Here is a 24,669-nt window from a genome sequence, read left to right on the forward strand (position 1 = left end):
TTTCATCTGTCGCCTGTCAACCTTCACAGCATTTTGTTGATTTCCTAAAAAAAAAAACAACATAGAGTAGCTCGATCTGTTTGAAAATGAGTGCTACCGCCAGAAATGCATGTTTTAATTGTAGTGCTTTAGGAAAAAACTGTAAAGAGAAATAGCAGTAATTATCTATTTGGGAGCAGTCATTGTGCTCCTCTCTCATCTGAAGATTTATGGCTTAGTGGGTCCTGATGTTATAGATTTGAATTAAGTTGAAGGGGATTGTATGGGAGGCAGTCGATATGGTCTCTTCCCACTCATTTCCTATTCCTCCCCTTATTCCTGAACATCGGCCCCTTGGGTTTAAATCGCTGCCTTTTTACTTTCCTACTTACTTTTCTCTTTGAAAGTTTAACTTGATGTAACTGCGGCACTGTTTCGGGCTGCTCCAGATATCCAGCATCGATCCCCGCTTTTCTCCTCCGCGTTTATGGCTTCAGTCGTTCCTCAGAGGTTCATTCTAGAGAGCAGTTTAGGCTCGCGCGCACGCACGCGCACACACACGCGCACGCACACACACGCGCACACACACACACACACACACACACACACACACACACACACACACACACACAATTTTTGCCTGTTTCCATCTGACGCCTCTTCTGCGTATGATACCTTTCCCACTTTCTGAGGTGCTGATTACTGACTTGCTTTCACACCACCGCCGCAGTGCCGGGGCCTCAGCAACCCTCTGCGTTCAGAGCGAGTGCCACAGGCATTGTGGGTATTGTTTCCACTTCCTGTCCTCTAATTGCCTTTGCTCCCCGGTACAGACCTGTCCGTCCAGGTTTGCGGAGGGCGGTCAAACTGTGTTTGTTGCTGCCATCTAGTGTTTGCTCCTCTCTGTTGCTCTCCCATGTGCTGAGAGATGCGAAGCCTCTCTGCTCGGCTGGTGACCGAGGTTAAAAGCATCTTCTTACCTTAGCAGGCCTTCGCCGCTCTTTGCTTTGTCTCTGACAAATGCATTCTTGGTGGAAAGGGCTGCACTCCGTAGCAATGGGAAATAAATGAGGAATGCGTTTGCATTCATGCTCGCGCGGGTTGACCGGACCCCCTGCCGCACTTGTGCTGTCCGGCTGTGTCTGGACGAGGATCGAACAGATGCGCGCAGGGAAGTGAATCAATCAGTGCTGACCGCAGACTAGCATTTCAAGCAGGCCTCCTCATATGGTGGCATCGACGCAGTCCTTGGGAAAGTCATCGATACTCAGTCACAGGACACTTACCAAGTGTGTGGTGGCTGATGCTCCATTTCTCTTGATTTGACTTAGATGCATTTTTTGAGCTGTGCATTGACTTCAGGGAACACTAATGCGGTGAACTGATTTTGTGTGCTGGAATAATCAAGCCACTCTCACAGTCACCAGATCGGTAACTTTAAAAAGTGCTTTTTCACCCAATTGAATGCAAATACATGGGAAGATAGGCACAAATGCATTTAAGAGCTGCTAGTAAAACCACACAATTGTTATAAAAACAAATTTTGTTAAAAAAAGTGTTGTGGTTTGTGTGCTTAAACTCAATATCATAAAACATTATTGTGATTGCTGTATGTGTCGGCAGTGTAATCATACGGTTCGGTACAGTAAAGAAAGAAGTATTAAAAGAGCTTAAATACAGCTGAAATATTACTTGGGTAAATATGACTAAAATGGTACCTTGGTTTTGTGAAAAAGGGACATTTAAACAGCGCTGGTTTAAAATGTCACGGAACATAAGGATTTATGGGAGATGGGAGAAATATTAGCACAGGCATTTAGATAGTCAAGTGTCAAGTCAGATGGAAGAATTAAATTAGTCATGAAAACTAAAAGTGTGAGTGGAGAAATACGTTGTTTAAAAAGTGTCTTGAGGGAATGTGGGGTAGGTCATAAAACACTGAGTTGGAAATCCAGTCCACCACCAGGGAGCCAGAGATTAGAAAGATTGAAATTTTGAGACGTAGGAACAAGAAGATTGAAGAGATACAGTCTATTGGCAGAAGATATTCTCGAGAGACAAGAGAAAGAGCTGGAAGGAATGATAGCATAGACCAGGGAGATGAGTAGCAGAGCGGTCACTGCAACGGTAAGCAAGAATCACGGGGTTGGGAGGCAGACGAACCATAGGAAGTGAGTGCGACGCAGGCAGTGGAGACTCTTCAGAGATCAATATTGTGTCTTAGTGGAGCAGGAGGGTCGGCTGTGGGTACGAACACATCTGCGCTGTGTGGAAAAAAGCTCACAAACTGCTCTGTCTTCCCCAGGTGCTCTCTGATGGGCTTTGACCTCAACCGCCACTGGCAGGACCCCTCCCCCTGGGCACATCCCACTCTGCACGCGGTCAAGCAGCTCATCGTCCACATGAACCAGGACCCCGTGAGTCCCAGCTACCACGCTTCTCTTCCGTCCTCCTTGACTTTAGCTGTTTTCACTTGTGTTCAAATTTCCGATGTGCATAACGTCCTGGAGGCACAGGGCGGCAGATGTGCGCGCCTCCCGATCGCGCTCCAGTCCATCCACCTCTTCATGTCTCACCGGCACCACCCAGAGAGCGCGTGCTGATTGGAGGAGTGGCATAACCTCTGGCAGGCAGCTGTGTGCCATGCCTCACAGACCAGCGGAAGACATCTGTGCAGCGGCCACATGAGACGCCCTGGCCGGTTTAAGCCGACCCCTGTGCTGATGGAACGAAGCCAGTGTGTCCCAGTACGGCTTTAGTGACCAGCCAGAGTTCCAGAGGAGGCCTTTCCATTCCAGATGAACCCCTTACCCTTACGCTGCATAGTGTACGCACATTTCAAACACCAGAAGAGCATTTCAAATCAGGCACTGGGTTTAATATTTTGCCACATTAAACTAGAGATCATATCCAACACGTCACAAGGAATTGTCCAAAGGCACGGCTCAGAAGTGTGTACCGAGAAAACAAATGGGAATCTGAGTGTGTGTTTGGTGTTTTCTTGGGTGATCCAGTCACTGCTGGCTCTCTGCATTCTGCCTGAACTGTATTTGATAGAGAAATGTGCTTCTCTTTGGTCCTCATGTTAATTATAAGTAGAAACACAGGTTGGGGGATTATTGAAGGTCAGTGCCTGTTCTGGGAATTGTCTGCCCTTTGCTGCACTTTGGAATCCTGATAAGACCGGGCCGTTCTGCTGAGCAAAGGGGCCCGACTCCCGGCTTAACCTTTTCCTCCAGCGCTGACACACTGATCGATGAGCCCCGTCATGACAGGCTGATCTGCCCGTGTCCCTCAAGCTTCTGCAAACCCATGTACTCTCTCTCTCACACACACACACACACACACACACACACACACACACATTCACTCTTGTTTATCCTATCCAGAGGGCACCACTCTCACATGAGACACACTAGTTCAAACCCACAGAGGCTCTCATTGAAGTACGTGTCTGGTTACAATGTCACATTAGTGTGTGTGCACACACTGAGGCAGGTGTACAATCTTGAGGGCAGCCTGCCCATAGAGATTTTCAGAATGGATGAATGTATCCGACACAGCAGTGGAGCTTCTGGAATATTCTTAGATATTCCATGTAACCTTGTAGATAGGATGCAGATTGCAACCCAGTGCAGTGGCCAAAACAGCAAACCAATGGCCTAAACTACATGCAAAATTATCTATGAGGACAAAAGTTTGAATAAACATTTTGAATACGTCATGTACACAAAAGTTGAATACAGTATTTTCAAGAAAATCGGTGATGCATTAATGGTGTAGTGTTGTTGATTGTTGATTGTGAGATGGAGCCTTAACGGAATAACTCTTCTATGGTTTTGCACAGCAGGATGTTGATTGGTTAACGAACTCAATAAGTGTGCTGATTGGTTGTGATGGCATGTGGGTGGTGCCCTTTCCTGTACCCCTGTTGCCTGGAGACCAGGGTGGGTGCTCATTGGTGCACTTCCTTTGTGTGGTCCATCTGTCCCCGTAAGCCTGGGTAGCCCACGACTGAGTATCTTTAAGCACTTCTTCGCATTCATAACATGGCTGTGCTGCTTCAGACCCTGTCCAATGTGTCAGGGCTCCCATGTACCAGCAAATCCCATCCAACACAGCACTCAGATTAGGGAACCTGTGGCAGAGGGATTAGTGCCCCTCTCCTTCCCTTTCTCCGTCTGTAGCACTGTGCTAATGGGGGTCCAGGGCCAGGGTCCATGGGGCAACTACAATCGATGCTTGGGTAAGAGGCAGCCCTCGAGTTGGTGCTTCCTGCTGTAGCCACACTTTAATACATGCTTAGGGTTCTATGGCGTCAATGGCTTTTGGGCATCGTATCGACTGTGTATCGTGTTATATTTAATGTCTATCCATCCATCCGTCCATTCATCCACCATCAACAACTACTTATCCAGTACAGAGTCACCATGGTCCAATTCATTGTTAGAAATGCATAAGATATGTCTTTGGACTGTAGGAGGAAACCAGAGGACCCAGGACGCCAACGTGAAGATGGGAAAGAACATATGTACAAATCCACACCGACTGAACTAAATTCAAACTCGCATCCAACCAGGAGCTGTGAGGCATAGTGCTGAACTGCATACCATCATGCCAGATGCATTGACAGTGAAATACATACTATATACAAAAAATAATCAGTAATGATGTCAATGAAAAGTATACCAAAGATTACACCTGTGCTGTTTCCTGACTCTGTCTGGCTTTTGCTATCATGCTTATTTCATTATACACCACTTGATCTATGACTGCAGCAATTTGATTTCAGCCACAGGTTGTTTGTTTGCCAAAAATAATAACCGTGAAAGCTTTAATAATATAAAAGCCGATACTTTGCGTCAGACCTTTCTGAAAACAAGAGCCATAGCAAAAGCAGACAAGCCTATTGAAACTAATCAGTGAGTAGCTCTCTTTTAATTTCAGAAATATATACCCACATTTACCAGGCCTAAACACTCGTCCTTAGTGAAGACCTTTTCTTGTATTCAGATACCTCCTTCCTTTCTTTTTTCATGTTCTTTCCATTTTCTTGTTGTATGAATAATATACGTCTTAACCTTATTTATAAAATACGACCTGTTATTTGAGCAGTCTATGAAAGTGCCTCTTTTTATGCTTTTTCTGTTGCAAACAGGAAAGGCTGAAGTAAAAAGTAATAGCAGTAATAATATGATACATGAATGTATCATTAAACAAAAATGCAAAAGTGAGCAAGGGGGGAAAATAAGTCAATATGTGAGGGGAAATAATTTTTTTCTTCACTGCACACTGTTTGTTTAAAAAATAAAAAATAACAAAAAGGAAAAACAAATGGATCCATCATTCACCTAAAACGATGCTTTTCCACCCCATTTATCAAAGGAAAAGAAGAATTATTTTTGATTGGCTGATTACTTGTAACATTCATCATGGCAAACATATCCTCACCAATCTGACAGCGCCATTTTGGATAATTTGTTAAGGATGACAAAGGGGCCCATATTGCCATAGTTCATTTCTGACCTTTTTAATATTAGAAAATTAATTTTCCATCTGAAACAAATGTATTAGGTGCTGTCAGGCAGACTAGATGAATTTTGCACCTTGACTATCCCCCACCCTTGGTTGCTTTAATAATGTCTTTTTTTGCCCTGTAGCTTTTGTCTGCCATACTCCGAATGCTGGGAAAATGCAGCTTGCGTCTGTCATTTGAAGTGTCCTCTGGTGTCATCGCCTCCGTTCTTATGTATTTCTGAGATTCACAGCCAATTTATGCCCATCACAACCCCCCCACCCACCCCCTTCCCAAGCCCTCAGACACCTCTTATGCCGTCTGAGGCTCAGATATCTTGCCCTCAGCGCCGAACCGGAGCGTGCCATTGTGGAATATGTGATGGTGTCCTTTGTTCTGAGCTCTTTCCTCAGGAGGCTTTTGTCGTACGAAGGATGGCAGCTCAGCACCGTTAGGGAGGGTCACCTGCTGGAGCGCTCAGTTATTTTTATTTTCCGCCCAGAACAGATCACCATGAAGATGGGGGCAGATGATGAAGCCCAGATACCCCACTGCAGACAGCTGTCTGCCTCTTTGGCTCAAACAGGTGTCGTCCCTTGTGTCGAGATGTTCAGCGAGTCCCACCGCTGGCCAGTGGGTGTTCGGTGACGGGTTTTCTCGGGACAGTGCTACATTCTGTTTCTACCTCTCCTTCTCTATTGTGGCTGGAAGCCGAGCACACACACACACAGGCCTCTTTGGCATTGTGTTCACAACACACAAGAACATCGAGAACATCCAGAACACTCAAGAACATCCATCCCTACAAACCTGCTGTCCCTCACGTTTTCCTAATGTGTTCCCGCTAACCCCTACCGCAATCGCTACTCCAGGAAAAATTAAAGCAAGACATTATGTTGTTAGTTACTGGAGGAGATAATGCCATCCTAAATTCATTACGATCACTGTTATTTAAGTGCCTTTGGCAAATGGCATTGTTATGGGCTGAATCAGTCCTGACGTCAGTAATCCTGCTTATATCAGCACCATTTTGCTGCACAGAAGATAAGGAAATTGCTTGCAGCCTTAAAAGGCATGGACTAATTAATATACTTTAGATAAGTCCTCAACTGACAAAATTAATTTGACCTCCCACTTTAGAGTAAACTGTAGCAACGCCAGCCCAATAAAGGTAAAACAATTGCTATCAATGAAGCAAGAAGTGGATATAGTAGCTTGATATTTTTATTTCCAGATCCGAGATAGAGGTATGTTTCTAATTGCTTTCCATTGTTTCAAGTCACATATGTGATGCACACCTACTTTGTTCGATCTGATGTTATCTTTTAATGCCCGAATTGCTTTGCTGAGGGGGCTGTCTCAATATAGGGTGACACAGAGCATTTTCCTGGGTCACAGCCCATGGCTCCGGGAAACAGCAACCTGGCCTGCAAGTGCACAGTAGGCCCACCGGTCAGTACTGATCTGTCCAACCGAACGTGTGTTAGCATAGCGTGGATGAGAGGACAGCATAACACCAAGCACACCCCTGCCCCTGTCTCCTAACCTAATCCATTACAGAAAATCTGCCCTGTAGGCGGATGTCCAAAGACTGAAGAAGCCTTTCCAAATTATTTATGGCTAAAGTTTCAATCTGTTTCAGGACAGACAGGAACTCGCTCAAAATGAATGAGGGGGTTGCACATGTATCAATGAAATATATGCAATCTTTAATAACATTGTGGTAAGCTTCATAAAGAAAGCACCCATCATACTAGCTGCCCTTATTATAAAGTTTCATTGGGCACTACCATTGGTACAGTCTGAGCAGTGCCCGCAGTGGCTGTCTTTTGGGACGGTTGCAGGGACACCGCACTCATTTGAGAACGCAGCACCGCGTTTCACGTGAATACAGACGGAGATGCTGTTTGTTTAGAGCATCCTCAGCCTTCACACACGGCTGATTGTGTGTTCATCCGCTGGGCTGTCTGTTACCCTTATGAGCGCACAGCTCAGAGAGTCTGTGTGCTCTGCAGCGTACAGTGTATAACGCTGCATTTGGTTACCTTATTGACCGAAATGTCTGGACCACAGGGGTGCACTCCACATACTGGGATGAGTGCTAGAAATTCCTGAAGACTGGATAAGTGACTGTCCACGCAGTGAGCCTCTGTGTAAGTGGGGATGGGTGTAATTTATTTATGCTGCCAAGGGCACCTTGAGATGCTATGCAATGAGTGAGGGAGGCCGTTTTTGCTCAAGAGCAAATTGCTGCACTGAAACCATTTCAGTTGTGCAGCTTTTAATCTGCAATCAGAATTATGTTGTCAGACAAATGTCAGACTTTTCGGTCGTCCGTAAATATCGTAACTAGCAGCGTCTAAAACCTGATGTCGGCTGCCAATGCAGAGAAAGACTGTATGTGGGTGTGAGAACGCAAAAAAAGCTGTGTCCAATTTCCAAGGTCCTGCGGCCACCTCCTTTTCGCTGGGCAAGCGCAGCGTAACCGTGCAGCTTTTTCCCTCCATTAGACCCTGGGATCTCCTTCAAGTGGCTGATGGAGCTGCCTTAATGGCGGTCGCCTTTTGCTTTCTTCTCCTTGCTCTCCGTTTTTTGCCGTTTCCCCCCTCTTCCTCTCAGCCTCCATCCATCAGGCTGCCAGAGCGTGCTGCCGGCCCACTCCCAGCCACAATATTTCACAGGCAGCCATCAGAGGAGCTGACAGTGCTGCGCTCGCCAGGAAATTGCTTTGGCTGTGAGCAGAATTTCAAGTAGTGCATCGCCCGAGCTCCCCCAGCCCCCACCTCCCCCTGCCTGGTGACCCCCGGGAGCTGAGGTGCGTGGCAGAATGTGCAATGAGAAGAGTGCGAGGGGAGCCCCAGAGAAGGGCGGCCAGGCAGAGGGCAGGGGGCACACGGTGCAGAGACGAGAGGCTGAGACGCAGCAAGCCGAAGCAGTGAAGGATCGGGGGTGTGCAGGGCTGACAAGGGATGATGGCTGCGGCACACCTCAGAAAGAAGCGGGAGCGGCATTCGCTCCTCCGCGGCACGCGGCTCGTCGGAATCTCGCGCCGGACGAGTCCGAACTGGTGCAACCGCCACCATCTCGCCATTCCGGACGCGCACCTTGCTCTGGAGGAAGAACCGGAACGTAAATGTGAAGTGAGAGCGCGCTCTGCTGACACCTTTGGCGTGTTGCCTGACTCCCCCAGCACCTGATATGGCAACACGCTGTCCGTTTCAAGGTTTCAGCCTCGCATCCTCGGCCGAGGAATCCCCACGCAGCGCGGAGAGCACAAATCTGAGACCCACCCCCGCGGTGTGGCTGACAGGCCAGCAGCCGCCACACACTCTGGCCCTCTGCGCAGGCTGCGTGTGATCCCTGACACGTCTGTGGGGGGCTTCCCTCTCCTCCCCATCCAGGTGCTGCATGGTGCATCAGTGCGGCTCTCACAAAGAACCCAGGAGAGCCAGAGGATCTCCAGAGGCTGAGAGGCGCCGCCAGCAGAGTTCATTGTTAATTACTTCTAAATTATATTGCCCTCATTATACTTGCAATTAGAAGTGATCTTTCATATCAAGAAAATGCGGTGTTCCATATTTATGCGCAATACTCTCCTTACCCAGGTAGAGAGCAAATAACTGGCAAGTGCTGTGATGCATTTTCTCTCTCTGTCCGCTCCCCACAGAAGGTGAGTCTGGAATTCTACATCGATGTGCACGCCCACTCCACCATGATGAATGGCTTCATGTATGGGAACGTGTTTGAGGACGAGGAGCGCGTCCAGCGGCAGGCCGTCTTCCCCCGCCTGCTTTGCCACAACGCGCCCGACTTCTCTTTCGTGAGTCCTGGGCCGAGCCACCGCCGCACCCGTCCCCCGATACCCCACGGTGCCTTGACCACAGAGGCAGCGACTCTGGACGCTTTTCTGTAGAAACCTGTGAAAATGGATTAGTTCTTCTCACCAGCTTTTATCTCATTGGGGTTTATTCTCAGTCTGAATACACACACACGCACACATTGTCTGAAACCACTTGTCCCATACGAGGTCGTGCGGAGCCAGAGCCTAACCCAGCAACATAGGGCACAAGGCCGGAGGGGGAGGGGACACACCCAGGACAGGACACCAGTCCATCACAAGGCACCCCAAGCGGGACCCAAACCCCAGACCCATTGGAGAGCAGGACCTGGTCCAACCCATTGCGCTACCCCGCCTCCTCCCCAGTCTGAATACTTTTAGCTGAAATAAATAGGAATATATCAATAGAGGTGTGATTTTTTTATTTGTTTTCCTGAATAACACTTAAATGGCCTTTAACATTTTTTATTACTACTGTTAGAGAGTGGCTATCATTAATTATTTTGTATTGTTTCTTATACTAATAATAAAAAATAGTGGAGTGTAAACTTTCTGTTACAAAGGTTTTAGAGGGAACATCTGCCCATCCTACAAGAGCAGTTAGTTTCAGGTGTGTTTTTATTCCTGGAAACCTTTTTCACTTTTTTTTTGGATGTAGACTTTGGTGACTTCTTTTTCACTTCTATACTTCGTAGTGTTTTTGTAACTGAAATATAATCAGCGCTGCATCTTGTTTGATATTTCCACGCCGGTGAAAAGTTCACAGATGAAAGTGTGTTGCAGATTCTACTCAGCAGAGTGGAAACGTTGACAGTGTGTCACTTAGTGAGGTGCTGGCCACCCACTTTCGCTCAGAAACTTGTTCAGTCGCAATATAAGGGATGTGGCTGGAACTGTGGAAACTGGACATGTCTATATGGAACAGATATGCACTTTCTGAACCGCTTGTCCCATTCGGGGTCACGGGGAGCCAGAGCCGAACCCAGCAACACAGGGCATAGGCTGGAGGGGGAGGGGACACACCCAGGACAGGACGCCAGTCTGTCGCAAGGCACCCCAAGCGGGACCCAAACCCCAGACACCCCGGAGAGCAGCACCCGGTCCAACCCACTGCACCACCGCACCCCCTTGTATGGAACTAACTAGGAATTAATTTGCCATAAAGCAAGCAACTGCAGTATAGCTATAGAAGCCCTAAGATGTATATCTTGCCCAAACGTGTTGGGATTGATAAACGGACCTGTTGTCGACCCATCTACAAAGTTCTTCCCAGTCCAGTTCTTGGGAACTTATAAGTTGTGCTGCACACAAATCACAGCCAGTTTCTTTCAAAGAGCCGTTGGGTCTCCTCTTGTGATGACGATACCATTTATGCTGGACTCTAAGTTCAGCTTGGAGACTCTCGCCTGAAAAGACCAACAGGTTGACAAGAGCTTGCGAACAAGTAGGGTCCCATTCGCATGTGGGTTTCGGCTTGATCCATCCATCTCCTGCCACGTGGACATCCCTGGAGGAAGGGTAGTCTCTGGTCCAGGAAACGTAACAGAACGCGCTCCCAGCAGCGATTGTGTCTGGAAAACATCGGTGGGGATCGTCCACTTCCAGCCACATTACGAGCTGTAGATTATAATGGTTAGGTGATGTAAACTGCAAGTTGGCTTTTATTTAGACTTGGTGACATGAATTTTTGCTTCATTTCATACTACACCTCAAACAAAAACTGAATACTCTACAAAAACAAAAAATCCTCTTTTGCTGGTGCTTGTCAGGCTGGCCTGTCGCAGTCACATGGTACAGTATATGTATTTAATGATCCTACACAGAGCATATAGAGAGAGATACTGTGTTTGCGAGAGGGGGGTGCGGTGGTGCAGTGGGTTGGACCGGGTCCTGCTCTCTCCGGTGGGTCTGGGGTTCAAGTCCCTCTTGGGGTGCCTTGCGATGGACTGGCGTCCCATCCTGGATGCATCCCCTCCCCCTCCAGCCCTACGTCCTGTGTTGCCGGGTTAGGCTCCGGCTCCCCGCGACCCCGACTGGGACAAGCGGTTTCAGATGATGTGTGTATTTGCAAGAGAATAGAAAAGCGTAAAGAAGGGGCATAACTGTTCACTCTCCTTTTTAAAAAAAAAAAAAAAAAAAAATTATAAATCAGACAGCATCAATGACAAGGAGCGTGCTGGTGAAAATGATTTTGATGAAGCCCCCAAATTCTAGTACTGTTCCGTGAAGGCGTCCGTCCTGTAAATATAATACACGGAGACAGCAAAATATTACCAACAGGGATCAGTGCAATTATGGGCTGCCTTGCCCGTGCATTGTCTGCTCTTTGGAAATTATACTGAAATAAAGTAAATTGAGAGGATGGAGAAAAACATGCTCAAATCAAAATGAAGGATTAAAACTGACTCCCTCACAATTGTGGCACAAGTTGCGGGGTAATTTCAAGGAATTTAATAACTTCTCCTTTTGTGATGAAGCATGTCGGATGGACCGATTCCACTGCACGCATGTCCTAAATAACTCTGACATGCACAGCAGTTAATTTCTGGAGCAGATTCCGTGCTTGTCTGAAGGAGAAGCTGAAAGACGAACAGTAACGGCGCAGTCGGCGTAAGTCACGATGAGGAGGCACGTAGTCTGCGTGTCGGAGGCGGTGTTTCTGAGCCTTGTCAACGTCACTTGAGCTGGGATGTGGCGGTAAACGTGGAATTGCGGGGGGAAAATGAGCTGTTCACGAGATTATACCCCTCAAGAACACTTTATAACAGCACACAATAATACACACTGTTAAGCCCATGTGGACTCGTGCATGAGGGACCAGCATCTTCCTTTATAAGTGTGAGGTCCCGTGTGTTCCATTGTGTAACACCCAGCTTCTCATCTACGGTGACCTTCACCATCCACACAGCGTGACATTTTGCAGCAGTGCCAGTTACATATAGCCAGAGGAATAACCTTTTCTGAGCCGTGACACACTCACACTTTCCGACTCTCTATTACACAGGGAGACCCTTTCGGCACACCTAAACCGTAACTTATTGCGAATTCTGAAAACTCATCACAGATCGTCCACGGGCTATTTATGGTCGTATCCAAAGGGGATAAAAAAGAAACTGACCTTTAAGTTGAGGTTGACGTTTGTGAGCGTGGCTTGCTTTAGCATGGCAGAGGTGTTACAGTATTTCGCGTGGTGCTGACAGCGGTGACGGTGGAGATATCGGTGACAGTAATGACAGCGATGACAGACATACGGGGAGACATTGCGTCGGCGCTCCTCGGCGTAGCCAACCCCAGTCAGAGCTCAGACCGCTGCGCTGTTGACGGTCAAGAAAAGTGTCAGGCACTTCAACACATTGTGCGTGTGTCTGTGTGTGTGTGTGTGTGTGTGTGTGTGTGTGAGTGCTCATATCCTTGTACGGAAGCGAATTACTCTACACACTATCTTCAGGTGTGGCACTTTTATATATTTCGGAGCTGAATCTTTGGTGCTGTTAGTCGTGTGAAGGTCACACGGGTCAGCGGAAGTGTTGATGAGTGTTTCCGCAGGAATCTCGCCACAGACTCTGCGTCCTTCTCCTGAGCCTTCTTTGTTCGTGGTGCTCTCCGCAGTCCAACACATCCTTCAACCGGGACGTGGTGAAGGCAGGCACGGGCAGGCGCTTCCTAGGAGGCCTACTGGACCACACATCCTACTGCTACACGCTGGAGGTCTCCTTCTACAGCTACGTGGCAGGGGGTGGCGGTGGGCCCGTGCCCTACACCGAGGAGTCCTGTATCCTTTCAGCCTCTCCTCTCAGTGGAGCTTGGCCAGGGCTTTGCCTCTTCACGGCATTCGCACCACAGGTGCAGTATGTGAGAGCAATACTCAGCGTAATGAGAGTTTCGTCATAGTGGAAAAAGTCTAGAACATTCTCCAAGAGCAGAGAGCTCCGTAGCCTCAGCAAATGCCTTATCTCCTTCTCCTTTCTAAAGTGGACACAGGTACTAATATTATGAAAAGACACTATGGAAAAGGCTTAGGGTCAGTCTTAGGAGATAGGGTTATATAGTTAGGGTTTTGTCTCGAAACTGTTTTGACGTGATGCTTTATTTGCTAATCAGGCTTTTGTAACAGTAGCCATAGTTATAGTCATAATAAGAGCAAATGTGTGACTCTTACGTGGCATTTTTAATCTACTGCGTGTGGTTTTACTGCTAATATTAATCTTGAAGGTGGCCTGGAATGTTTTATTGTCCCCTGAGTTAAAAAAATACGGTTCTGTGTTTAGTTATTTATTCCTTTAGCTGACCCTTTTCTGCAAAACAACCGAAATTGTTAAGCTACTTACAATGATTTACTCATCTGTGCAGTTGGGTCATTTTTGCTGTATCAACTCAGGGTAGGTACCTTGCTCAAGGGTACTGCAGCAGGAGGTGGAATTCACAGGTCCTTTGAGTGGGAGGCAGCACCTCTAACCACTCTGCCACCTACTGGCCACTCAGTAGATAACTGAGGCATGGTGTGTTGACAGACACCGACACAAAACACGCATGCGCTCAGATTTTGCCTGACGTCGGAGGCTCAGTGCAGACATGATTGTGACTTTGTGGCGAAGGTGCCCTTTGCCACTAAAGACCTCCTTTCTCCAATCCACAGCGCTCCTGCGCGGCGCAAGGCAGCACAGCGTAGCTGTCCAGCCCTGTTGGATCATCTCCACCGGTGTCTCTACACTCAGCAACAGGACACAGTGCCGCTGGGCTCCATAATGAGCGCCGAGGCCCACATTGTCATCGCGTTGTAGTACAGCCCCATCTGCTAGCGCAAGACACGCGCTCCAAGTACAATAAGAGCCTCTCATTTAGGGCTGGGTGGTATATGGTTGGTTCCTCGCTTATTCTTCTAATCATTTTGACAGGCAAACTTCAGCTGACATTCATACGTTGCCATCCCAGTCCACCTGCTGTAAGCGCGCTCTTCATCTTCTCTGTGCTACTGTCAGCTTCAGTGGGACTTGCGGCGATGTTGCACAACAGACATGCAGATGTGTCAGTGTATATGAACAAGCGCGTGGGTTTCTTACATCACGCCGAAGACAACAAGAACGTCCGACTTCAGTTGCCATCCCGTTGTACAGATGGAACTGACAGCACGGCAAAAGTAACCGTGTGCAGGAGATAGAAATGATCTGCGAAACAAAACACTGAAGCTCAGAACTTCCTCAGCTGCAGCGGGGAGGTCTAGCAGGTGTTGCAGAAGACACCTGCAGCTGGAAGGCTCAGCTGGGGCTCTAGAGAGATGCCCCGGGTGCCAACCACGCCTGGCCAACAGCTGCTCGCACCTCCCTATGTGTCCGGCCAGAGAGCCGGCTGCCAGCTGCACTCTTTTTTGCACAGCACGCATTCATCTGTCTGTTTCAGTATTTATACCAAAGGAACCATAAAGACTCGGACCGAAGCGGTACCTTCCCATTTCTCTCGCACTTTTTTCCCCCTCGTGGTGAGTGCTCCACTGAACTGTCACGTCCAAGGCCTACTTGTCTAGCTGCCTATAATAAGAAACCCATCCGTGTAGAATTACTGTGAAGCCAGGGGATTACTTTAAGTTAGTGTCAGCCCGGGGATGGGAAAGGAAAAAAAAAAAAAAGAAAAAGAATTTACTGTGCACTCGAAAAGAATCATTTCTTACTTATGATGATCTTCTGTTGCAGCATTATTTGTTTGCTTGTTTTTTCCACACATGGAAATTGAAGAAGGTGTCGTGAAGAAAAGAGAAGGGAGAGGTGCCGTATGCGTGCGGTTAATTTGCTGGCAGCCATGAGGACTGACTGTAGAGAAAGTGTGACGTCTTGTAGCAAAGCCAGATACATGCGTCACGCAATGAGGCTGTTTTAACTAAGAGTTCGTCCCTTGAGAGGACAGCGTAGCGTGTTAAGCACAGCGTAAGCTGTGTCTCCATCTCTCTCCCTCTCCTTGTTTCATCACGAGCTCTGTGTACCGCCTTTGTCGGTGGTCTTTTGTTAAAGTGCCGTGGAGGAGAGGAAGATGAATGAGGCGAGGTGTTAAACTAAATGGCACAGCATTCTAATAGTTATTACACTACAGCGCTGGCGTGCTCATCGGCGGTTGTGTGGGGGATGGGAACTGAACCGTGGAAAAGTAAAGGGGGGAGGGGGCGCGCTGCTTTCCCGTGCCGAAAGGTCAGACAGGAACAGGCCCGGGGGATGCCCGGGGCCCGGCCTTGGGGGGGTCAGCATGGGCGTCCTGCAGGAGGAGGACGACGGGTTTCTCGTGTAGTGGGGAGATTGGGGTCAGCCGGGTCCCAGGAACGATGCATGTTTCCGGTTCTGCACCAGCAACCCGCTCTGTCGTGTGCGAATGATCAACGTGGACTTCTTGCACGGTTCTCGGCCTCAGCAACACATTCATTAAAAAATAAGCAGTTAACCGGCCACCCTTCCCCATTTCCAGAGCCTCACTGGAAGGTTTCCTGCTCGCACACTGAAATTGAAGCCCTTTTTAGGCTTCATAACATTTTATTGCATAGGAGACAACGTCTCAAAAACATTACACATCTGAAAAATTACACACTTACGGCTTTTTTGTTCTCTTGGCCCTTTTGCACTTAGCCTTTCCTGAAAGTGCTATTATGTTGGAGGAGCAGACTTGAAACATGCCCCGCCACAGCGGTGGGAATATTCTCTATCATTTAATGATTCATTAGCGCCTGTAATTTCACACTACATAGAAAGAAGACATGGTGCATGGCAGGCTTTCACAATGTGGCTCCTCTCGTCCTCAGATGGTTTTCTGCTGGCAGAATGCCCCAAAGACTTCCGCAGGACGGATATCGGCTCCGCTCCCTTGAGTTTCCTCTTGTGTCGTAAAATATACCATCGCTGCTCTGCGTATTTTCCCGTTGTCTCCCTTTATTTTATTTATTTATGTGCACATCCCTTCTTTTGCCATCTTTATTGTAAAGTACTACAGCAGGACAGGCACGGACAATGTGGACGGAGCTTTTGTCCTGGGTTCAGTACCAGGCTGACAAAGTCCCAAGGAGTTCACAGAGTCTATTATGAGTTTTAACAGTTCCAGCTTGTTTCCTCTAAAGAAGTATCTCTGTTGTGTATTAGCTGACAAAGTCTACTGTCCTTTTGCTTTGCCTATTCGTGAAACTATATGTGTGGATATTTTTAAGTGTGCTGTTTTACGCTTTTTGGATTGGTGGCAGGACAGTATTGAGCCACAGTGGGTTTGCGCAACTGAGAAAATTTCTTACATCTCAGTGTAATACATTCTGGACAGTTGAATCAGAAACCTGCAATTGTATTGAATTAAACTGAAATTTATCTGCCGTACAATTAGGCGAGACGAGAATTTGATTGTGAGGGGGGAGCCGTGAATTTTTTTGCGATGTGTTTATTCCAATTCACTGTAGTCTTCTCAATCGTAGAACGTAGTCCTTCAATGTTATAAAATGGTTAACGGTTGAATAAGCTCAAAGCTGTTTGACTTCGCTTTCTCATTAAAAACACTGATTTTCTGATGAAAAAGTATTTGATGACATCTAAAGGGTTTCCACACACTTGGAGGGAAATTCATTTTCAGATACTCATTCTGAGTTTAATAATTTGGCAGACTGGATAGTTATCCTAGATACTTCTAATGCTTTTTAATGTTACAAAAAAAAAAATGCATTCATATATAAAAGTTATTTCACATCATGTATTAAAGAAATACCAAAAATGCCTGCAAAAATATGATTTGAGGAATTGCAGAAATGTGTATTTCAAGCAGCTAGCAACTAATTTAGGCTTTTAATCCAGGGCAATGGTTTTAAATAGCACAATGCCCTCCAGAGAAGTGATCTGAGGTGCCTGTTTTTTTTTTTTCTGTCGTACATTTTAATTCTGATTTTAAAGAAAAGCTTTAAAGGGCTCTACTTTAGAAGTGCATGTCATTTTTTTAAAGAAAAAAACACAGAGCTCTTCAGCTGGCGGCAGTTTGATTGGCCGTCCCGCTGTTGAGAGGCCGCTCCACGATGCCCTTTCCACTCTGACAACTTAACAAGTGTGCTGCTCCTCTCCGAAGAGCTGGAGGAAAACAGCCCCACGTCAAGCCTGCGTGCCTTTTCTGGCCGACCTTGGGGCTCCCGACACCCCCTGAAAAGACCCATTATCCTGGCGTAAGAGTATAAAAGCGTTCCTTTCAATCAGGCGAGGGCAATGTTTTCAAACCATTAGCTTGGTATTGCCTGACCGAGGTGTCACACCATCCCAAAGACATTTCCCAGTACATAAAAGGATGCCGTATGGCACGCTATATGGAGCTGGGCAGCATAGTGGTGCCTTGCTGGCTGTGGTGTCAGTCACCAGGCTGGACTTCCATTGCCTGCACAGGACACAGGATGACAGCAGTCTGTAGGAACAGAGGGCCCATCCACAACGTTGTACCTTCCTCCTTCTCCTTTTTCTTCTTCTTCTTCTTCTTCTTCTTCACATCATAAATCTGTGTTTTTGACCACTATGCTGCCTGCTGGTCCCAACTTGATTTGTACAGAAGAGCTGCCAGTTTAAAATTTCAGAGATTGCAAGTCTCAGTGAAATGAAGGATGGTGATGATCATTGACATCATAAAGCAAAGTGGAGCCTTTTGTATGTTCCACATGGCTGCCAATGTATGTTTTTCAAAGGCCCATTGATTCTTTGGCATGATTGTGTTTCAAGAATAATGAAAGTTGTGATGCATGTGATGCTTCAGGGAGAAGCTACAAGGAGCGTGTTTGCACTACCTGTCACATGCAGGCCATGTAATTCATAACAGAGAGGGCATTCAGTACGGTATCCTTAACGTCCTCTCCTCTCAGTGGTTCATGACGTGAAATTATGGCTGATGTTTATGTACCGACGGGTCCACCCATGGCCCCACTTTCCTCCTGCGGTGACCATGGATGTTCCCCTCTCCTTTCACCCAGCGCTCTGCTGAGGCAGACACTAGACCCCAGTCCTCATTACCGCTCTGTGTCACTGCAGTCCTCAATTGAGCCCCTTTGAATATGCATGCCATTTGATCGTATCAAACTTGCTGACTGCATAATGAGTGGCGCTCCTCATTGTCCAGCCGAGCACTGCCCCCCTTCCAACAGCTGTGCATGTGCGCCTGTTCGGGCAGAAGGGACCGCTTGGATTAATGACCTCTTGATAGTTTTGAGTGACTTTGTGATATTATCGTATTTGACTTTGTTTCGCCCCAAAAGAAAGTGCGTGCAAGATGCAGCGGTGGTTGTCCTTGAGGTGGCATTCTGCGCTCGAGGTGCCGGTGCGGCAGGGCTGACAGAAGGGGGCCAGCTGTGTCCTCTCGGCGAGGACCAGGCCTCCGAAGAGCACTCAGCTCCCTCCCTGCGCAAGGAACTGCCTCGCTCAGCTCATTAAATGCTTAGTTAGACTCTCTTCACCGTACCTGCTTCCGACCTACTGGACCGATGAAGCACACTGCGCCGTGCCCTGCGGAGGTCTCTGAGGGGAACTCCAGGGACATGTGAAAGTGGCAGTGATCATGAGGAACGTCTCATGATCAGAAAACAAAAAGTTTCATTTAGATTCTGTGTTGCTCGAATGCGGTATTCCTCATTATTTAAAAAAGAATATTTCACTCTCCATATATTGACAAAATAGGGGCAGTAGGTAGCGAAGGGTTTAAAATTAATATTTTTGGACTCACAGAACCTAGGTTTGATTCCTACCTCCTGCAGCCCCTTTGTGCAAAGTATTTACTCTAAATTCCTCCAAAAAAATAATCTAGCTGTATAAATGGGTACACACATACAATAATCTGAAACCGCTTGTCCCATGTGGGGTTCAGGGAGCCGGACTCCAGGCTGGAGAGGGAGGGGACACACCCAGGACGGGATGCCAGTCCATCGCAAGGCACCCCAAGCGGGACTCGAACCCCAGACCCACTGGAGAGCAGGACCCAGTCAAACCCACTGCACCACCCCGTCTTCCTTATAAATGGGTAAATAACTGTAAATAGATTAACTTTGGAGAAAAGCATTAGCTACATGAATAAAAATGCAAAATATGAGTTTATCAGAGTTCAAAAATATTTCTAAATCAACATCTTAAAAGATCTTGCCAAGCAGGTGACGTGTTTTAGTTTCGTTCTTCCAGGCACAGTGTCCTCGGTCTCCCATGATGTGTTGACTGAATGAAATCATTTGACTATACTTTCCATTCTTTAAGCGCAGATTTGCACTGTCTTCAACTTGCCAAACTTTTCTTTCTCTTGTCTTGTCTGGTTTGGATCAGCAAGATTGCTTGCGTGTGTCCTGCGGGGAGAGGGACACAAGGTCTTAGCGTATAATTTGAGCTGGAGGGAGACATGCACGCTCCCTTTGTGCGCTGCTGTTTACTGTTTTAATTAGCATTCTTAATTGGCTCTCTGTGACATGCCGGTGGCAGGGCTGTCACTTGACGATATTGATGGTGGCGATGTCCCTAATTTGTCTGCTCGTTAGTGAATGCTCTGCTCAGGACCACCGCGCCTCGCTCCCTTGTCACTGGGGCATCGTCGTCCTTCCGTCTGCTTGGAGCGCGGGTGCCGGGGAGGGCCGATAAACAGCCTTGTAAACAAATCATTCGCCAGGCCGTCGGAGCGTCCCTCTCCCCCTTGTCCCATCACCTCGTCAGCCCTGCGGTGGCTTGTCCTTGAGGCGCAACAAAAGGCCGCTATCGATCGAGTGAGCGGGCGGGCGGGAGTGTCGGGCGAATGTGATATTAAAACCTCTCACGCCCCAATGACACGGAGGGCCTCGCGGGCTGTGCCTCCACGTTGTCTGCGGACTCGGCTCATTCAGCTACTCTGCTTCTTGGCTGTGCCGTGTGCTTTGATTATCGCCCTTCAGATCACCGAAAACGGTGAAGCAGAGCTCTCAACTTGCCGTTCTTTCCTATCCGTTTCGCACGGTTTTTTGCGCTAATTATGACGCTGTAACTGATCACAGAGGTGAGAGATGATCATTTGGAGAAAGAGGTGCCTCAAAGCCCAGCCCTGCAGGTAACACTGGAGCGGTGCCAGGTCCCTAAAGGACTTCTTCATATTTTACTGTTCTCTCAAGCCAACGTGCTTCGAATCCACTTCGTTTAGAAGCTATTGGCTTCGCCGAGTCCTGCTCCACTCAGCGAACGGGTGGAGAGATGCAGGCATGGGGTCCTTGCCCCCAAGCACCCAACACACCACCGCAGCTGCGGTTTGAAGCAGGGAGAGTGAGCTGCTAATGAATGTGACACTTGCAGTCCAGCATCCAGCATCCACTCCCATTCCAAAGGCTTTGCGAAGATGCTGCACAGATGAAGGGACGAGAGTAACAGGTTAGTGTGGTATCGTCAAGCCCCCAGAAGGGAGACCACACTGCTGTCTGGATGGTTCGTAAGGCTGCCGGAGAGACTGTTCGGCTGTGAGACAGTGGTTGGCTTCCACACTGAGACATAGTATGTTCTGTGAAGGACTAACATGAAGGGCCAAGAGTAGTTGCTGATACTCAAACCGTTTGTCTAGAGTGCTTTTCAAACTTTTGTTTCGATCATTCAACCATTAGCCATCCTGGGTTCTGGAAGTCCTTCAAAGTGCTGCATGAAAGTATATCAACCATATAGGGATGGTCGTTATTCCTGTATAAAATGTTAAACTTATAAAAATCGAAATATTAAAAGAAACTCATAAAATGAATAAATTATTATGATTTACACACCTGATTCTACTTACGTACTTGGTTTAACCAACGCGACTTGGGGTTCACTCAATTACTTTTGCTCCTGCACTACTCTCACACTACTCTAATACACTCATGATTTCCTCTAAACCAACATATAGAATTGGGAATTAAACACCTATTATGTCAGATCAGAAAGACTGCAACAATCGTGTGGTAAAGGTGAGGGACACAAGAGATTCACATACTTTCAAGCAGCCCTGTATGTACTGTATGGTGTAATATTTCACTCTGTTGTTCAGATGTGAATTTTATGCATTTTCTTATCAGTGGCAGTCTGAAACTTTAGCCAATATTTTGGGGTAAAAGCAACTTAATTTCTTTCTAAAAATTTTATTCAACACTGAGATGAATTTTTTGGTTTTGTTTTGTGGCCTGTAGCCACATAGCCAGTTTGCGTAGCCTCTGTGTGTTTTTAGATGTCAGCGTGTGGCTTTGGAGACATGCAAACAGCCTCTTGTAGGGAAAATCTTGGAAAGCCTTGTTCTACTGAAGGCTGTGTTTGCTAGCAATTCTATGAAATTTGCTCATCGCGGTCACTGAAAGGACAGCACTTGAACTTCCAAATATACAAACCTGAACTTCATGTGAACTTTAAAGTCAAAATGCTGTTTATTCATGTCCTCTCCCATAAAACTGAGTTCACCACTTTGTTAGCAAGGCTTACATATTCATAATATGCAAAAATTAAAGAAGAAAACATATCTTATGCTTCATATATGTCTGTTTGTGTTTTATTTTTAATTTTTCTATATTAAAAACATGTAAGCCTTGCTAATGGAGTGGTGAATAGTGGTCCTTGAGAGAAATGTAAAATAAAATATACGTATACATGTATACATGAGTATATGTACATCTATATATATATATTATATATATATATACACACACACACACACACACACACACACACACACACACACACACACACACACACACACACACAGAGTATATACACCTGTATATTCTGTTCCAATGGGGGGTGCAGTGGCGCAGTGGGTTGGACCGGGTCCTGCTCTCTGGTGGGTCTGGGGTTCGAGTCCCACTTGGGGTGCCTTGCGACGGACTGGTGCCCCGTCCTGGGTGTGTCCCTACGCCCTGAGTTGCCGGGTTAGGCTCCGGTTCCCCGCGACCCTGTATGGGACAAGCGGTTCCGAAAATGTGTGTGTGTATTCTTTTCCATTTCTGTCAACTACTAGTCTTGTTCAGGGTTGCAGGGGTATATGGAAATTAAAAATACGGCAGAACTACAGCACAGGATCTGTAGCAGTGCTCACCAATTTGAGGAAACGTCATCCTTTCATCTTAATGAGTAAGTAACACAACATATCTCTGAAATGTCTTGCATTTCTTCTTTCCACCTTATGTACAAAAGTTGAACTTGGTGTTTGTTTTAAATCCCTGATCTTATGTTCCCTGTTGCCGTTTGAAAACATTTTTGTATTGAATTACAGGCTGCTATTATATTACCGTATGAGTGAGTTAATTACACTCCGCATCAGTCCATGTAACTATGTGAAGGTTGGTCCATGGCCAGTTTTGGCAAGGTGAGGAGCTCTACTCCTCCCTGACAATGTGCCTTAGTGCAGGAAAGGCTGTCAAATTCACTTCCTCCATGATTACATAACATCTTGTGTGTTTCCAACCCAGTGTGAGATCTCTGTGGAAATTTCCACCCTCCCCAGGTCTTTCGGCTGCCTTTTGGCAGCATCTCCAATTCCTGTAGGTTGCTTCCCTCTCCGGCAGCATTGGTCGCTTTTGGCACAATGCCAGCAGCCAATCTGGGTGTTGGAACGTCTCACTTGCAGCTGCGATGCAGATGAAGTCTTCTCCTTCGGAGTCGGCCGTCCATCACTGGTTCCTTGTAATAGATGTGAGATGCGACATCACAAGCTGCGAGGGCCATCTGCGCTCGGCGGGAGCAAGGGGGTTATTTCTGTCGCTGCTCTGAGCATGTACACGCGCTGATGGAGGTTCTGTTGACAGAGGGAGGTGGCAAAACTTTTCCCAGGTCAAACAGGAGGCATCAAGGGTACAGAAGAATGTATAAGCATAGTGAGTGTATGAGTCCTCCTTCAGACCTGCTTGGAGAGCACCCAGTGACTAGTAGGTACATCAGTCTGCAGTGAGGGGCAAAGACAGTCTGGCCCATTTGTTTTCCTTTTTACAAGAGGAATCATTATCTGGGGGTGGTCACTCTTTCCATTTGTTTCCCATCTATATATACTGTATGTAGTTAAGGATGATCAAAATTCCATTGCTTTGTTTTGTCTCTTCCAGAGGCTCATTTCCAGAACACAGCAGCTAATTTATTGTTTGCTTCCTTTGCCGATGCTTTTATTACAAAACTTGTACCCATGTATACAGTGCAGCATTGGACCCATTCAGGTCAATTGCTCTTCTCAGAGTCTGATCTCTCTTGATACTAGAACCAGTGCCCTTCTGGCTCAAAGCCCTGGTATTTAATGACCTGGTCGTATTGTTTGAAATAGACAGAGAGGGAGGTCTCGTTTCAGACTTTATGTTCTTAAAGTTGGCTGGGGGCGAAAGGCAGCAGTTTTAGGCCATCACAGGGACTTCAGAAGGCTTGTGGAAAGTTGGAGAAGTAGACAGATGGGGAGTAAATACAGGAGCGGGAGCCATGGCGAGAGGGCCCGCCTGCCTGCTGAGTGACGGATGGAGGCCAGCGGAGACACCACATTTCCAGGCTGATGTATCTGGCGAGAGCCGAGTTACGGATAACAGGGAGGGAGGGAGTCCGGGCATGCAGAGCACAAATGGGCCAGGTGAAGGCATCCTGTCTGCTTCATCCAGCAATCGGCACATGCTGCCATGGAAGACGCGACCCTTGTTCGTGTTCACTGGGAAAGCAGCGGGGGAGTGAGTGACCCCGGCCGCCTACAGGAAGCTGTGTCTCTCACACCTGCCCAACTGACTCAAGATTTATCACCTTTTCAGACTTGCACAGCTGGTACATTCGTGAAACACTAAAGTTGTCATATTTGTATTTATAGTATTTATAAAATTTCTGTAGGCTGGAGAATTACAAGCTATAGGGTAAAGCACAAACGCTATAACTTTGGGGAGTGGGGGGTTCTTTTTATTTTATTGTAAGGTTCTTCTGGTGACATAAAAAGTGTCTCCTATCATAATGTCTGATGGTTTGAATCAGTTGCTTTGTTGATAAATTATGGAAAGCTACTAAAATTTTTGTTATTCCAAATCCTTGACGTGGACCAAATTGTGATGATGACACAAATGGTTTGTTATTAGCACAGTCAGTCGTTTTTAAGACCATAAATATAGTAAATAGTTTTATTGTGTGTGGGTTTGTGCATGTACCAACACTTGCCTGTATGCATGTGCACAACTCAAGCAACGCCCTTGCTTTCCACCACTGAGATACTCCATTACACCGAGGGTGTTTTTTTCCCCGCTTTTATGAGTTAACAGCTCAAGATAATAGGATTTCACCTGTAGGGCTGAGATTTATGTTTCATGACTAATTTTTGACTGTTGGAAGAAATGGGAAAAATAAAAATAAAAAACGACTGGATCATTTTTGCCTGGGTGAAAGATTGTTTCGGT

The 24,669-nt window shown here is 46.9% G+C and overlaps 1 protein-coding gene across 1 annotated transcript in view; it reads left to right on the forward strand.

Annotated features, from left to right (window-relative positions):
• agbl4 (AGBL carboxypeptidase 4) overlaps positions 1-24,669 on the forward strand; it is a 290,482-nt gene that overhangs the window by 262,322 nt on the left and 3,491 nt on the right. Inside the window, exons 9-11 of the mRNA XM_029254779.1 lie at positions 2,285-2,396; positions 9,162-9,314; positions 12,942-13,104. Of these exons, the coding sequence (XP_029110612.1) occupies positions 2,285-2,396; positions 9,162-9,314; positions 12,942-13,104 (428 nt within the window). The remainder of the gene's footprint in view (positions 1-2,284; positions 2,397-9,161; positions 9,315-12,941; positions 13,105-24,669) is intronic.

This window comes from Scleropages formosus, chromosome 9 (assembly GCF_900964775.1).
Source record: "Scleropages formosus chromosome 9, fSclFor1.1, whole genome shotgun sequence".
NCBI classification, from domain to species: Eukaryota; Metazoa; Chordata; class Actinopteri; order Osteoglossiformes; family Osteoglossidae; genus Scleropages; species Scleropages formosus.